This window comes from Spodoptera frugiperda, chromosome 21, assembly GCF_023101765.2.
Source record: "Spodoptera frugiperda isolate SF20-4 chromosome 21, AGI-APGP_CSIRO_Sfru_2.0, whole genome shotgun sequence".
Taxonomy (NCBI): Eukaryota; Metazoa; Arthropoda; class Insecta; order Lepidoptera; family Noctuidae; genus Spodoptera; species Spodoptera frugiperda.
The window spans coordinates 4,057,287-4,073,286 of record NC_064232.1 but is presented as its reverse complement, the minus strand read 5'-3'; the positions used below and the strand labels follow the sequence as shown (position 1 = coordinate 4,073,286).

Genomic DNA, 16,000 nt, shown 5'->3' with positions numbered 1-16,000 from the left:
TGTCTAACTGTGTAATTATAATATAATAAACTTTTGTACATCCATTACAAAATTGCGCCCAACTCGTGGCTCGTGCTCAAAGTACCTACGCGAGTGCGAACGTATTCCACGCTCTGTTGAAGTCTGTTGTGTACCTACTGTACCGAGGCTGTAACCGTCGTGTCTCGAGAAGATGCCGAAAACACGCGGACAGACGGCCATCGAGAACCGCAGTAGTGATAGTGACGAAGAGTTCACGGATACGCGAGTGGCGGGAACCGCCGCGGACGACAACATGGCGGCGGCGTCACCTACCACAACGGACCGACGCGATACGAATATGATCACAATGACGGAAGACCAGCTATCTAGGATCCTGGCCAGCGTGATGAGGGGGTCGACTCAACCTCCTGCTGCAGGAGTGCACGCGGTGCACACTGCGCAGAGCAATTTTACCCGGTGCACGGCTCGGTTCGATGGAGCCGCCTGCAACGCCGACGTCGTGGAAGCGTTCATCGAGAGCGTGCTCGTCTACAAGGAGTGCGCAGGCGTCTCAGACGACCACGCGTTACGAGGACTGCCGATGCTGCTGACCGGAGACGCCGCCGTGTGGTGGCGAGGAGTGCGACCTACGGTGGAGAGCTGGGACGACGCGTTACGCCGGCTGCGCTTCATGTACGGCGCGGCGCGCCCAGCCCACAGGGTCTTACGCGACATATTCGCGACAGAACAACAAAGTGAAAGTGCCGACGTATATATTTCGCGTGTGCGTGCTAACATTTCGCGGTTACCATATCCTTTACCAGAACAAATGCAACTCGATATAGTGTATGGCCTGTTACACCGTAGAATCCGCAAACGTGTTCCGCGTGATAGCGTAAGTAGTGTCGACTGTCTACTTGAGAGAGCTAGGTACGTAGAGGAGATGCTGGGCGAAGCGAACCAATCTAGTACATCGTCTCACAACAATAATACCGCGAACACGAATTTACGTGATAAAGATAACCCTTCAAATGCGACCGGTAAAAATATTAACCCGCAAACGGCTGCGGTGAAAAATGTTACCCCTCAAACGACTACGTCCAACTCTAGTTCGAACATAGATAGTAGTAGCGCGACTTCTAAACGTGTTAGACCACGCTGTGCACGCTGCAAACGTTTCGGACACACGATGGACGAGTGTAAGTCGAAAGGTAATGAGTTAGCTTGTTATGGTTGCGGTCGTGAAGGTGTTATTCGGTCGAAATGTCCCACTTGTAAAGGCAAGTGCAAAGAAGATGCACCAGCCGCGGCCGCCGACGGGAAGGTAAGTTTCCAAAGTGTTTATACACACGATTCCTCCACGTCGCAGCCGACGATAAATATTGAAGTGGCTTCGTTATTAGGTGTCGCTGTGCTTGATACCGGCGCTACCGAAAGCTTAGCTAGCCCCGGTTTATATGCTATTTTGTTGAAGAACGGGACTAGTTTTACATCGGCCCGCCGCACGATAGGGTTGGCCGACGGGACCCAACATACACGTGACGTGTTGTTGTGCGATACGAATGTTGTAGTACAGGGACGTATTGTACCTACAACATTTATTGTTATACCAGGGGCGGAGAATAGGACGCTTCTCGGACAAGATTTTATTACGAAATCTGGTATTTTGCTTGACCTTCAACGTGGTTGTTGGTATTTTTCAGATTCGACAAAGGTGAAGGTACCCTTTGTGCGCTCTTACAGTCTTATGTCCACCAGTGACGCAGAGCTGATGCAGGTTAACACCACCGGCCTGGCACTGAGAGAAAACGAAGGATCTAAGCTGTCACCTGCTCAGAGGACGCAGCTCAACCAGCTGATAATTTCTAAGGCTGCGCGCTTCGCCACCGAGGGACCAGCTACATCTTACGCTACTCACCACATTCGAGTAGGCGAGAGGCAGGAGCCTACCGCCTCACCACCCTACCGGATGTCGGCAGGTAAGAAGCAGCTGCTGGACGGTGAGCTCGAGAAGCTGCTGCGAGCAGACGTTATAGAGGAGTGTGAGTCGCCGTGGGCCGCGAACGTAGTGTTGGTGAAGAAGAAAGACGGTGGCGTCCGGTTATGTGTGGATTACCGCAAGCTCAATGCTGTGACGGAGCCTGACCGGTACCCACTGCCGCGCATAGAAGACGTTCTTCATGCCGCGAAGACCACCACCTACATGTCAACGCTCGACCTTCATTCTGGCTATTTCCAGGTAAGTGTCGCGGAAGAGGACCGTGACAAGACCGCGTTTGTTACGCCTTCTAGTACCTACAGGTTTAAGAGAATGCCCATGGGATTGCGCAACTCCGGTGCCACGTTCCAGAGACTGATCGACCGGTTCCGGTCGAACCTGGTTGTACCAGCGCGGACACTCGAGACCAGTGACGGCGCTGTGACGTCCTCAGACCCCCGAGGTGGTGGTAGATCGGTAAGTATCCTAGGCTACCTAGATGACCTGATTGTTCTGTCACCCACCTTCGAACAACACCTCGAGGATCTGGAGGCAGTCTTCGATAGGCTGGATAAATTTAATCTGCGTGTTAACCGCAAGAAAAGTTGTTTTGCCTGTGATTCGGTGCGGTTCCTGGGGCACATTATTGTACCCGGTGGTTTGCAGGTAGACCCGGAGAAGACCTCAGCCATAGCTGACATGCCTGCCCCGAAGAACGAGAGGCAGCTTAAAGGTTTCTTAACTACGTCAAGCTGGTTCCGGCGATTTGTGCCGAATTACGCCGCTGTCGCGAAGCCTTTAACTGACCTTCTCAAGAAGAATAGCTCGTGGAGGTGGCATGAGGAGCAGCAGGCTGCGTTCGAGCATATCAAGAGGCTCCTGGTCACCGCGCCCATACTCCGTCAAGCCGACGAAAGTAAGCCCTTCTCTCTTAATACCGACAGTAGTAGTTACTGTCTCGGAGCAGTTCTGATGCAGGGGGAGGGCCCTGACGAGAGGCCTGTGGAGTACGCCAGTCGGTTGCTGTTACCAGCTGAGCGCAACTATACCACCACGGAAAGGGAGGCACTAGCTGTGGTCTGGGCGGTGACTAAGTTCAGGGGCTACATCGAAGGATCGGAGGTCATCGTCAAATCCGACCATCAACCCTTACGTTGGTTGATGAGTTTGAAGTCCCCCAGTGGCCGTTTGGCAAGGTGGGCATTGACCCTTCAGGCTTATAACTTACAGATCCAGTACACCCCCGGTAAGGTGAACGTGATTGCAGACGCGCTAAGCCGCCCCGCCTGCTGTGAAAAGGACCCAGGTGGATGCGAGGTATGCTTAGTAACTGTAGATATACCGCACAGGGCACCTGCCGACGTACGTGATAACCAGCTCAAAGACCCCGAGCTGAAGACGATCGTAGAGGATCTGGAGGACTCCGATCCGTCTAGGGGGAGGGGCTGGTCAGAACGAGGTTATCTGATGTCTGATGGAGTATTGTATCGGTGTGCACCCGAGGCTGACGACGCTGACTCCGCTTGTCTCGTGGTACCGAGTCATGAAAGAGAGGGCATCCTTGCTGACTTCCATGACGCTCCCACCGCAGGTCATTTCGGTGTTGAGAGAACCCTGCAGCGCATCAGAGCTCGCTACTTTTGGGTAGGTATGAGAACCTTCGTTGCTGACTATGTTAGACGTTGTGCTGCTTGTCAGCGTTATAAAGCAGACAACAAGAAGCCTGCAGGACTACTGCAGACGCCTGCTGCGACTCGCCGGTTCGAGGTCGTGTCAGTAGATTTGTTTGGCCCTTTGCCGAAGACGGCTAAAGGTAACCGTTGGATTCTTATTATAGAGGACGTGTGTACTCACTGGGTTGAGTTGTTTGCGTTGGAGACCGCCACCAGCGTAGAGTGCGCTGAGATTTTAATCGGCGAAGTCTTCTTGAGGTTTGGAGTCCCGCGTAGGATGGTCAGCGACAACGGAGTTCAGTTCGTAGCTGAGGTGATGCAACAGGCATGTCACGTGATGGGTATCAAACAGTCTTTGACGCCGTTGTACCACCCGGAAAGCAACCCCGTTGAACGCAAGAACCGGGACCTCAAACCCCAGTTGGCAATTCTGGTGGGGAAGGACCACGCCTCTTGGGATCGCCATCTCGCAGCTATAAGGTTTGCGATGAATTCAGCCGTGACAGCGAGTACGGGGTTTTCACCGGCTTTTCTTACCTTCGGAAGGGAGCTGCGCGCACCATCTGACGTCGTGGCTGATATGAAAGCCACTGTGGATAACGATAATTTCGTACCGAGTATTACGCCTTACCTTCGTAGGTTGTCGACAGCGCTTCTAGATGCCAGGGATGTCCATGAGCAGGCCCAGTCCATCAGGAAGAAGTATGCTGATGAAGGTAGACGTACGCCTCCGGATTATAAGGTAGGTGACCTTGTCCTCCTAAAGACGCAGAGTATGAACGACGCAGGCCGTGGACAAACCGCGAAGTTCATCCCTAGGAGAGACGGCCCGTATCGTATTCGGGAAGTGGTAAGTCCCACCACATATGTTATCGAGGGACTTACGCGAGCTGAACACATTGGACGGTACCATGTGTCACACTTAACGCCATTCGTCGGCGACATCGTGTCTCCGGTTCGTGAGAAGCGCAAGCGTGGTCGACCCCGTAAATTCGATGCTAGTCCGAACGCGAGGGCGCTATGTCCGAACTAGAGGGGAGTGTGTAGCGAGAATATCATCCGTCGCGTCGTTTACGTGCTGTGTTAAAACGAGAATATCATCCGACGCGTCGGTTACGCGCTTCGCGCGCTAACGCAAGCCGCGGCGTTCCCACCGCTCCTCACGTCGCCAGTCGGCCCTACACGCCAGTAGTGAAAGCACATGCGCGCGCGACTGCGTCGCGCGGCGCCCTACCTTGTACCTAGATTATTGTTTGAACTATATTACTGCTGTCTGTGTGTTACCTAATTGTGATTGTCTAACTGTGTAATTATAATATAATAAACTTTTGTACATCCATTACATATATATATATATATATCTCTCTCTCTCTCTCTCTCTCTCTCTCTCTCTCTCTCTCTCTCTCTCTAACATCAACCAATGTTCCCAGGGCCGTTTCTACGACTACCCAGGCGATGATCAAGCGAGAAAGTCGGAATTTTTCAAACTCAAAGGCGACATCTGCGACCCGGCGGGCTGCTTGTCCGAGCTGTGTATACAGCTGGCAATCATCATGATCGGCAAACAATTCGTCAACAATTTTGTCGAGCTCGGCTACCCGTACGTACGTGTGTTTGTGTATGTCTCTAGTTTAAGTGTGGGAGAGCCATGCTTCGGCACGAATGGGCCGGCCACCGGAGTGATACCACGGCCTTATAGAAAACCGTAGTGGAACATGACGTTGTATTTCGCCATGTGATTCAGGCTTTTTTTAAGGGAAAATCATAAAATGACTTCTCCGCTTTGGACGAGAATATAAGGAGTGTCAGACTGCTCCTGCTTTTTGAACCGGAGTCCCGGTAAACCTGCTAGGTAGTCCACGACTCCGGATTGTTATTCAGGCTACGGCCCTATTTCCTTGTATCCAAATCTCCCAAAGACAAGCAAAACACTTGTGTTGCGAGTTTCCAAGGGTGGCGACGATTGCACTAAATTCCGTTTAGTAGTTTCAGCGTGTTTGACGGACAAACATCCAATAGTTCATCACGTTTCCTTACGAATCTTACGATATCTTTCTTCATGCTTTGCCAAGAGTTAATAAATTAATTTAAAACCTGTGTATTACTTGGAAAAAGTATTTTTATTAGAAAAACCATTGCTCCACACAAACATACAATTTCACATAGGTGCACATGGCACTTACACACACAACGACAAATCGTGGGCCACATAAACAGTACCTTCATGTGGAAATTTGGCCCTTTTTTATGGAATAGGAGGCAAACGAGCAAACGAGTCACCTGATTGTAAGCGATGAGCGCCGCCCATGGACACCCGCAACACCAGAGGAGTCACAGGTGCGTTGCCGGCCTTTTTTTTTTTAAAGGACTATGCTCTTTTCTTGAAGGTTTGAAGGTCGTATCGGTTCGGAAATACCGCGGACGACAGCAATTCCATCTAGTTCTTGAGTAGCAAGGTATCTAAAATCCTTCTATTTACCTTCATCCCCAGGAAATTCCACAACTGGTGGCGGCAGAGGTCTCATAGAGCAGTGACCAGGGACCTTAGCAAGCCGCACATGGCTTGGGAACAAGACTATCACCTGCAGGACCCTGGGAGGCTGGCGTTGTTTGATGAGTACCTGGAAATGAGTGAGTGTCTTGATCACAACTTAGCTTTACGTACAGTATGTATGCCAAATTTTTCTTTTTTTAAAAACCTTGCCCCACATTAGGATTTTCTCCTGTGTCGTGGGTGCGTTTACAAACATACAAGTTCACATGCACATGACACCCAGACCCGAAACAACAATTTGTGGATCACACACAAAGAGTTGCTCCGTGCGGGAATCGAACCCGCTACACGTTGCACGGCAGCCAGTTGCCTGGCCACCGCGCCAACCGTGCAGTCGAAACGTGATTTTTAGATTTCGGTAGTTAACAAGGAACCCTTATACATAGTTTCGCTATGTTTATCCGTCTGTCTGTATGCGGTTTACTCAGAGACTATAAGTGGTAAAAAACTGTAATGTGGTATAAATATGTGTCTGCCTCGTTGGTCAAGTGGTCGCAAGTGCGACAGCCAGACAAGGGTCACGGGTTCGATTGCGATTTTCGAAAATTTCTCAGTACTAGCACGGAGTCTGTTATTGTGGCCAGTCTTACGGAAAAAACACTTTCGAATATGTATATCGATTTCAAATATCGCGTGACGTCACTTCTATGTACATTTTATACATAGAAATGACGTATTTGCTCCCACCCCTAAACGTTTGATTCGTTTTATCTAAGTATTGTTTATCTTATATGACAAAATAAAAACATACGTGTCTAATATTTTTCATTACCTAACTGACGGACTAAATAGATTTTTAATTTTCATACCCCGTCATCATCCATATTCCAGTTCTTCAATACGGCTTCGTAACTCTGTTCGTGGCTGCGTTCCCCCTCGCTCCCCTGTTTGCTCTACTCAACAACATCGCGGAGATACGACTGGACGCTTACAAGATGGTGACCCAAGCTCGAAGGCCGTTGGCTGAGCGAGTCGAAGATATTGGAGCTTGGTAAGTGATTTGCAGGTCTCACTGAAATTAGTACAGTAGAAACTCGATTAACCGGACTAATTTTCCGGATAATCGAATTTACGAAGAAAAGCGAATTTTGTGCATACATATTATGTTGTAAATTCGGTGTTATGTATTTATTAAAAACAACAAACACATATGTATGAATGAAAATCAATGTTTATTAATAACTAGCTACTTCCGCGCGGTTTCACCCGCTCTGCTCTGGTTCCTATTGATCGTAGCGTGATGTTTTATAGTCTATAACTTTCTTTTATACTATTCAACACAAAAAGAATTATTCAAATCGGACCAGTAGTTCCGGAGATTAGCGTGTTCAAACAAACAAACAAACAAACAATCAAACAAACAAACAAACAAACTCTTCAGCTTTATAATATTAGTATAGATTATTATGAGACACATCTTCTTAGATTGCATACATACATGTACGTTACGTTGCATAAATTCGACTTGTAAGTAATTTTAATATAATGAGTCGGTAGTTCGGATAATCGCGAATCCGTATAACCGGGAGCCCGGGAGCCGGATAATCGAGTTCCTACTGTAGTATTTTTTTATATGGCCGCTGCTAGGGTAAATAGAATTTTAAATTGAGACCACGTAGCGTAGGCCAACGAGCCGTTGGATGTAGGTTGCTTCCAACCGGCCTATTTGGAAGTAATTTTTGCCCTACACTAGGTACTATTTTATTCTGTGTCGTGGGTGTAAGATATATATATTGCACCTCTTCTGGTGTCAGGCAGAGCTTAAAACGAAGCATCTTGATTGGTCTAATCTAGGATAATCTTCTTTTTTTTTTTTGAGTGGGGAAAATCATCCAATGACTTTTCTCGCCTTGGGCGAGGCGAGAGGGAGTGTCAGACTCTTACTGACTAAAAACCACCCCGTTACTTCTCCTGCCTTTCGAGCCGGAGCCCTGGTAAACCCGCTAGGTAGTCCGCAGCTCCGGATTAGTCATCAGCCCTACTGGGCCCCATCTGTGGTGGTCTGATGGCTCTTTGAGGCGCGCGCGGAACGCGACGCGCCGCACGCACGGGTATCTAGGATAATCTCTCCTAGATAGAATCACCTATCCGAATAGAATAGAAAAAAAAACGTAATACCTATAATTAATTATTTTTTTCAGGTACGGCATTCTGAAAGGCATCACGTACGCTGCCGTCGTATCAAATGTAAGTTTCACAATTAATATTATTGAAACTTATGTAAAAATTAAAATATCAAAATAAATCATTACTATAAAAAAACGCCATCTACAATCAATCTCTAGTAAACTGTACTATGTAGTTCGTAATCTTGTCCAACAGATGTCGCTATAACGTAGTTGTTCGTAATCTTGTCCAATAGATGTCGCTATAACATAATTTTGTTTCCAGGCCTTCGTGATAGCCTACACCAGTGACTTCATACCTCGTATGGTGTATAAATACGTGTATTCACCTGACAATACATTAGCTGGATACATCGATCACTCTTTGTCTCGTAAGTATTTTATATGTTTCTTAATCATATAACCTAAATTAACTAAAAATCTCGGTTTACTCACGTATGTTAATGAAGAAAAGATCTACTAGTTTTTAATCACAGGACAGGTCACACACAGGCGGCGACGTCGCGTATCTTACGTTGCTTCATAAAAATATGACCTAGTTTCAATTCGCTAGGAATGTAAATTAAGGATTAAATATATATGTATACTGCTAAATATATATCTGATTGCTAAAGAAATAAGGGGTTTCTCATATAGTATTTTGTAATTGGGCAAAATATTATTTCATTTTCAAATTTCGTCTCCATCTTCTTTTATTAATAATTTTTAATACGAACGATTTCTTTATCAGTATTCAACACATCAGACTACCAAGAGGATTGGGGGGCTGATGAGAACGAGGTGGACCCCCCAGTATGTGCCTACCGAGGATACAGGAACCCGCCAGACCATGCTGACCCGTATGGCTTATCTCCTCACTATTGGCACGTGTTCGCTGCTCGACTGGCGTTCGTTGTCGTTTTTGAGGTAAGCGCCATCTGTTGTTGATTGGAGTGAAACTTTCTTTTTCTTTTCTGGAAATGAGTGAGTGTCTTGATCACAACTTAGCTTTACGTACAGTATGTATGCCAAACGTTTTTTTTTTTTAAAAAAACGTTGCCCCACACTAGGATTTTCTCCTGTGTCGTGGGTGCGTTTACAAACATACAAGTTCACATACACATGACACCCAGACCCGAAACAACAATTTGTGGATCACACAAAGTGTTGCTCCGTGCGGGAATCGAACCCGCTACACGTTGCGCGGCAGCCAGTTGCCCAGCTACCGCGCCAACCGTGCAGTCAAAACTATTGGCGCCATTTCATCATCATCATCAGCCAACAGACTGCCACTGTTAGTTAGTAGCCTTAGTCCACCACGTAGAACGACAAGCCGCCACCTGCATCCACTGGCTCCCCGCGACTCTGAGGACATCGTCGGTCCATCTAGTGAGAGGTTTGCTCACGAAGAGCCATCGAAATCTCATACAGGTTCATGTCTGGGTGCCATCTAGCGTAGTGTTACTTTAATCATAAGAGTAGTTAGATAGATTACTTTGTGTTTAGAAATTATTAGATTTTTCTTATGAGTAGTAGAGTATCTTTGCCACAAAATCTGTTATTTTAAATATCTATGCATACAGACACACCGAAAGCGGAAAGCAACTTTGTTTTATACTATAGCTTTGCACCCCAGCTTTGCACGTATGAAATGGTGCCATACTATGCACGTATTATACATAATTATAAACCTCTCTCTTCAATCTATCTATTAAAAAAACCGCATCAAAATCCGTTGCGTAGTTTTAAAGATTCAAGCATACAAAGGGACATAGGGACAGAGAAAGCGACTTTGTTTTATACTATGTAGTGATAGTGATTAAAAACCTAATATTCTTCGCAGCACGTGGTCTTCGGCCTAACAGGTCTTATGCAGCTCTTCATACCAGATGTACCGAGTGAATTACGGACTCAGATGCAAAGGGAAGCTCTTCTGGCCAAGGAAGCGAAGTATGAACATGGGAGGAGAAGGTTATCTACTGAGTACCGACAGCTGTTGACGCAGAAGAGTGACGGTGGAACTGGTAAGTAAAGCATCATCAGCATCCACAAAAACAACCTGTGAGAGTTGTTAGTCCATTGCTGGAGTATGGGTCTTCTCTATAAAACATGAGTTTGCTATGATCTCTACGACAAAAAATCGCAGTTTAAAAAAAAATCAAGTGTGGGAGAGCCATGCATCGGCACGAATGCGCCGGCTCGATCGGAGTGATACCACGACCGAGCAGACCAACGTGACACAACGCTTCCGTTGTGTTTCGTTGCGTGAGTGAGGTTACCGAAGGCCCAATTAACCCCCTTCCCAATCTTCCCAATCCCCAATTCCCCAACAACCCTTAAATTCCTAACCGCCAAAACCCAGCAAACCACATGTAACGCCTCTGCTGTTTCGGGCGTCCATGGGCGGCGGCGATTGCTTACCATCAAGTAATTCGTATGCTCATTTATCGGCTTATATCATAAAAAAATTAGAGAACGCTGCTGCTCTTTCACGTTCAGACGTGCCTTCTTGGTCTAACTTAAATTAATCATTTTGACTTTGACTTTAATAAACTTATTTTTAGTTTTTTTTTTTTATTTGGGCTTAAATTAATCATTTTGACTTTGACTTTAATAAACTTATTTTTAGTTTTTTTTTTTTTATTTGGGATAAACTAATAATTGTACAATGTTTCTTACATTTGATAAACTGAGCTAGTGTACAATTCACTACGTTTCCGCTGAATAGTTCCACAGGATAGTAGAACTAAATTAAAGTGTACATAATTATTATAATTTTCTATACATAATCTGTTACAGAAAAGCCTACAGGTGGTGCTTGGCTTAGACGAGCATCGCGCGCATCAGATGTCCTGGACGCTCACATATCAGTCTCCCAAAGACCCACCTCACCTCGGATAGTTCACTGACAAAGGATTAATTAGTTTCCTAATAATTTAGAAACAAATACATTAACAGGGATGATGACTGGGTCAAAAATTAATTATTACAACTTTTCAATACAATAAAATATTAAAAAATAATCACACTCTCATTCATAAATTTTATGAACTACTTAATTTTCGTTTTTTTCTAGCTAAATTTCTAGAAATAAGTCTGCTATTTAACGTAAAAATCTGATGACGTCATAATAGAGTATTTCATACAAAGTTCATAGAAAATATCGTTTTTGACGTTTCGAAAAAAGTATTGAATTTGAGTAGTAGGAAACTAGCCTATTCTGGATATTACATGGGTACACATCGAGCTATTAAACCAGTATAAACTGGCCGTCAAATGTGCGGAAAGATCGTCCAAAGCGAGAACATGATAAACTGTTCGAACTTAAGACGGGATATTTACCATGTTTATTTATTTCGATGAGTTTCCGATATTTCGGCACTGTTGCAAGCGCCATGATCACGGATGAACTGGAGTATATGCAGACAAATCAGTCTACCCTCTTTCTAGTTCGTTAATAAACATAGTTAATATCCCGTCAAGTTCTAATGATATTAGTAGTGACCATGTCAGTTTAAAAACTTATATCATAATAAATTGGTTTAGCAGCTTGATCTGTAGTCGTGTGGAAGAATAATTGTATGAAACCAAATATTTTCCTAATAAAATAAATAAAATTTAAGGTATTATCCCGTAATTATTTAACGAGGTTACTTACTTAAATGGAGACATAAACCGCGTCAGGTGATAAGCTCTTGTAGCCAACAATCCGCAGCGCACTTGTAACTCCTCTTTCTTTAAAGGGGGATCGGAAAGTCATCCCATGACTTCTCCAGTCTTGGACGAGGCGAGAATGTCAGACTCTCACTGACTAAAAACCACTCTGTTCCTTCTCCTGCTTTAAGCCGGAACCCCGTAACTTATTACGTTGTCCGCAACTACGGATCGGGCATCAACCATACTAGGCCTCATCTGTAGAGGTTTGATCTTTGAAACTTGTTATTCCTCTAGTGTTTCGGGTGTCCATGGGCGGCGCTGATTGCTTACAATCAGGTGATCCGTCTGCTCGTTTGCCCACTATTCGACACTTCAAAAAAAGTCGGTTGGGCCGCCCCGCTGCTTCGGTTTTTGCGCAGACTACTAAACATTATGGATTCCCATTACGGGTCCCTATTTCTCTCAAGGCTTGAAAATAGTCACGTAACCTTGTCAAATAGTTCCTTGAGTAAGCCTTACGACCTAACTAAATTAAAAATTAAATTTACACAACGGTGTTCACATAGCTAATGTTTTTCAGTAAAAAGTAAAAAAATGTGTTTTGAAGATTTTGAATTCATTTTATCATTAGAAAAATATTTGGTCATCATTAAATTGATTTGAAACTGTTGCATTTAGGTAAAGATAAATTGCAGAATCGATGTTTTCTAAAATATAAGGTGTTCCAAAATTATTTGCAACGGCTTTAATGGGAGGTAGTGTTATGTGTGAAGATTACAATAGTAAATATAAATGATTGAATATGAGTATATTTTTATACAAAAAAATCTGCTTATGCGTTTGTTGTGAAAAAGCTATCATTACTGTCTCTGTCGATTGCGAAGCGACGCATCGTGCGTATTTGTGAACAACTTTATGCAAAGCAGAGTCAATGTTTATTTTACTACTTTCTTATGTTCTCAATTGAACTAACTGGTCCGAGTGGTCCGGGGTACGAAATTTCTTCACTAATGTAATCTTAAAACACACTCCCATTAGAGCCGTGGCGGATACTTTTAGAACACCTTATATACCTATATGTAGAAGACATATTTTAAGGGTCCAATGTGTAAATATTGATGCTTTAAAAGTGCGACTTTCTCTAATGATCAGTGATTGTAAGCATGACTACTGAGCGTGGGGTAGTATGCTTGCAATGGATTTGATTCTAGAGATAGTTTTTTTTTTTATTAAAATTAAATATTTAATAATGAAATGTTTGAATATTTGGAACCACTGTCTACCCATTTGTCCTACTTTTATAGCATCAGACAATGTTTCCTAAGTCTTAGATAGTTAAACTATTTATTGTTAACATTTATGTACTATTTTAAATTAAAATAAATGTCTTTAACTATATCGGCGTCGTTAAAAAGTAAAATATTCAGTCGACATGAATTGGACATGATGCAAGACGTACTTTGAAGAAAATTTTAAAATAGACATTTATTTTATTTTAAATTTTAATATTAAGGCGAAAACTCTTGATATGAATAACTTGGTATTTAATGAAATGACACGATTCAATTAAACACGGTTGTACAATTTCATGTCAAAAACTACTAACACAAAAGGAAAAATAGTTTCAATCAGCAGTATTAATGAAAGCGCCATCTAACGCAATAGTTGATAAACCAAGTTTGTTGGAGTTCAAATATAGATGGCGTTTTTCTACATTTTGATTTAAAAGAAGTATAATTTGAATATGTATTCAGAAAAAAAAATTCTATTTTGTAGCAACAAGGTCTGTTCAAAGTTAAAGTTCAAAGAATGCGTTATTTGGCACTTAGCAGGCTAGTCGAAAAAAATTAAAAGTTTAGGTTTATCGGAGATAGCTCATTTGCTGCTGCCTGATAAAAATAAAACTCATGAGTATACAAAACAAGTTTCTTTGGGAAAGTTGTTTGTAACCATGAGTACAATCACGTGTTTAAATATCGTTCACTAATTACCAGTCACCCTATATGTAACTGGTTACTTGACTAAAAATGTACAGCCGTAATTTTCGTATTTATCTTATAATAAAGTGTCAAATGATAAAGCCATACACATTATGTCTGGGTTTTACTAAAGAACATGATGTTTCATTATATTAAATAGACATTTTAAGTAATCTCATGCACTACGGTGAAATTCAAATTTCAAACTATGTTAAACCCAAATTATGAACTCACTTGCTACTAATTTAAACAAAAACCAATGTTTAAGGTGAATATAAGATAATAATGTTAAATTCCTTAATGAAAGCATTGTATTCATCAAAACCGGTTTCAAAATTATATTGTTAAGTTAGTATGTAATGTATGAGGCGAGAAAGAGTGTCAGATTCTTAGTGACTAACCATCCTGACCTGCTCTTCAAGCCGGAGCCCCGGTTACCCGATAAGCTGTCGGTAGCTCCGGGTCAGTCATTACCACTACTGGGCTCCATCTGTGGTGACCCAACGGTTGTTTTTCATGATCTTAACTCACATATTTTGATACATTTAATTTGGAATAAAAAACGAAGTAATCAGAAGCTTTTATAGCTATTATAAAATAAAATAACAAAGTTATTACATAAATATTATTACATATACCTAACTTTTGTGAGACATACCAAAATAATTATTATCATTTTCGGTTTACTCACGTAATTGTTTGACGAGGACTTCGACTAGTTTCAAGCCATGATAGAGGCTCATATTCATGAGCAGCATTCCGCGACACACGACGCGACGACTGTTGCGCTGCTACTACAAACTGTATCCTTAGTACGAGTTTACTTTACATTGAACTAAAATGAAACGAGAACGCGTTCGGCGCTCTGATTGGCCGGCGCTAATGAACGAACAGATCAGTACCCTTAATATCGTCGCGTCGTGTGTCGCGGAATGCTGCTCATGAATATTAATACTAAGGGTACTGCAAACTTAGTATGAGTTTGCTTTACATTTAAATAATAGAAACGAGATCGCGTTCGGCGCTCTGATTGGTTGGTTTATTCGAGGCGGTCAATTTGATTGGTTGGTTTATTTAATGCGCTCCCGTTTCGGTTACTTTAAACGTAAAGCAAACTCATACTAAGGGTACAGAACGCCGAACGCACTCCCGTTTCGTTTTTGTTCAACTTAAAACAAAAACTAATTCTAAAGATACTGTTAAACTATCGGGTACCTCGTCAAACAGTTACGTGAGTAAGCCGAAAACCTTTATTAAAATTTATTATAACTTTCGTGAGACATACTCAATTAATTATTATGTTATCGGTTTATTCACGTAACTGTTTGACGAGGAACTCGACTAGTTTCAAGCCGAGCTAGAGGCTCAGTAGCAGCGCGACAATAGCCGCGTCGTATGTCGCGAAAAGCTGCTCATGAATAGCCTCTTGCATGGCTTGGCACTAGTCGAGTTCCTCGTCAAACAGTTACGTGAGTAAGCCGATAACATAATAATTAATTATTAACTTAGGTAATGTAACGTTGTTATTGTCCCAAAATAAATGTGATATTAGTTATTTTCACTTTAGGTACAGTAAGTAAAGAATCTCTATGTATAAGATTATAAATTAGTTACTGTCTATTTGTGGTCGAATACTCAATTTTCTTTAATATATTTGTTTCCAATTATATTATTTGTGGTGTTTTATTTTTTTACCTAAACAAAACCTACTCCTGACTCTCTTTTAATTCTTAATCAAGAAAAAATATTATTCATCGTTACGCCTTCTATCCCCGATGGGGTTAGGCAATAGTGCACATTATGGCATTGTACAACGTACACCAACTTTTCACATTTTTTGCTGAAAGTTCAATGTAATAGGGGGTGAGTCTATTGCCACATACCGGACAAATTTCTACACTCCGTGCTACTACTGAGAAATTTTCGAAAAGCCGAAAAACAAAGCCAGCTGTACTTTACCCGGGAATCGAATCCGATACCCCTTGCCCACATACTATTACAAACATAAAGACATCAATTTTTAATTGTTTACTGTACGACATCTATTGACAGTTAAAATAAACTAAATAGTTTGTAATGTCTATAATAGATGG

The 16,000-nt window shown here is 42.9% G+C and overlaps 1 protein-coding gene across 3 annotated transcripts in view; it reads left to right on the top strand.

Moving 5' to 3' along the window:
• The window catches only part of LOC118280221 (anoctamin-4), a 52,644-nt gene extending 41,084 nt beyond the window's left edge, over window positions 1–11,560 (top strand). For all 3 annotated transcript variants that reach the window (XM_035600115.2, XM_035600114.2, XM_035600112.2), the window contains 8 exons: window positions 5,043–5,212; window positions 6,104–6,243; window positions 6,998–7,157; window positions 8,308–8,353; window positions 8,558–8,663; window positions 9,023–9,198; window positions 10,115–10,295; window positions 11,071–11,560. In XM_035600115.2, the coding sequence (XP_035456008.2) occupies window positions 5,043–5,212; window positions 6,104–6,243; window positions 6,998–7,157; window positions 8,308–8,353; window positions 8,558–8,663; window positions 9,023–9,198; window positions 10,115–10,295; window positions 11,071–11,180 (1,089 nt within the window). In that variant the 3' untranslated portion in view covers window positions 11,181–11,560. The remainder of the gene's footprint in view (window positions 1–5,042; window positions 5,213–6,103; window positions 6,244–6,997; window positions 7,158–8,307; window positions 8,354–8,557; window positions 8,664–9,022; window positions 9,199–10,114; window positions 10,296–11,070) is intronic.
• Window positions 11,561–16,000: the final 4,440 nt, after the last annotated feature.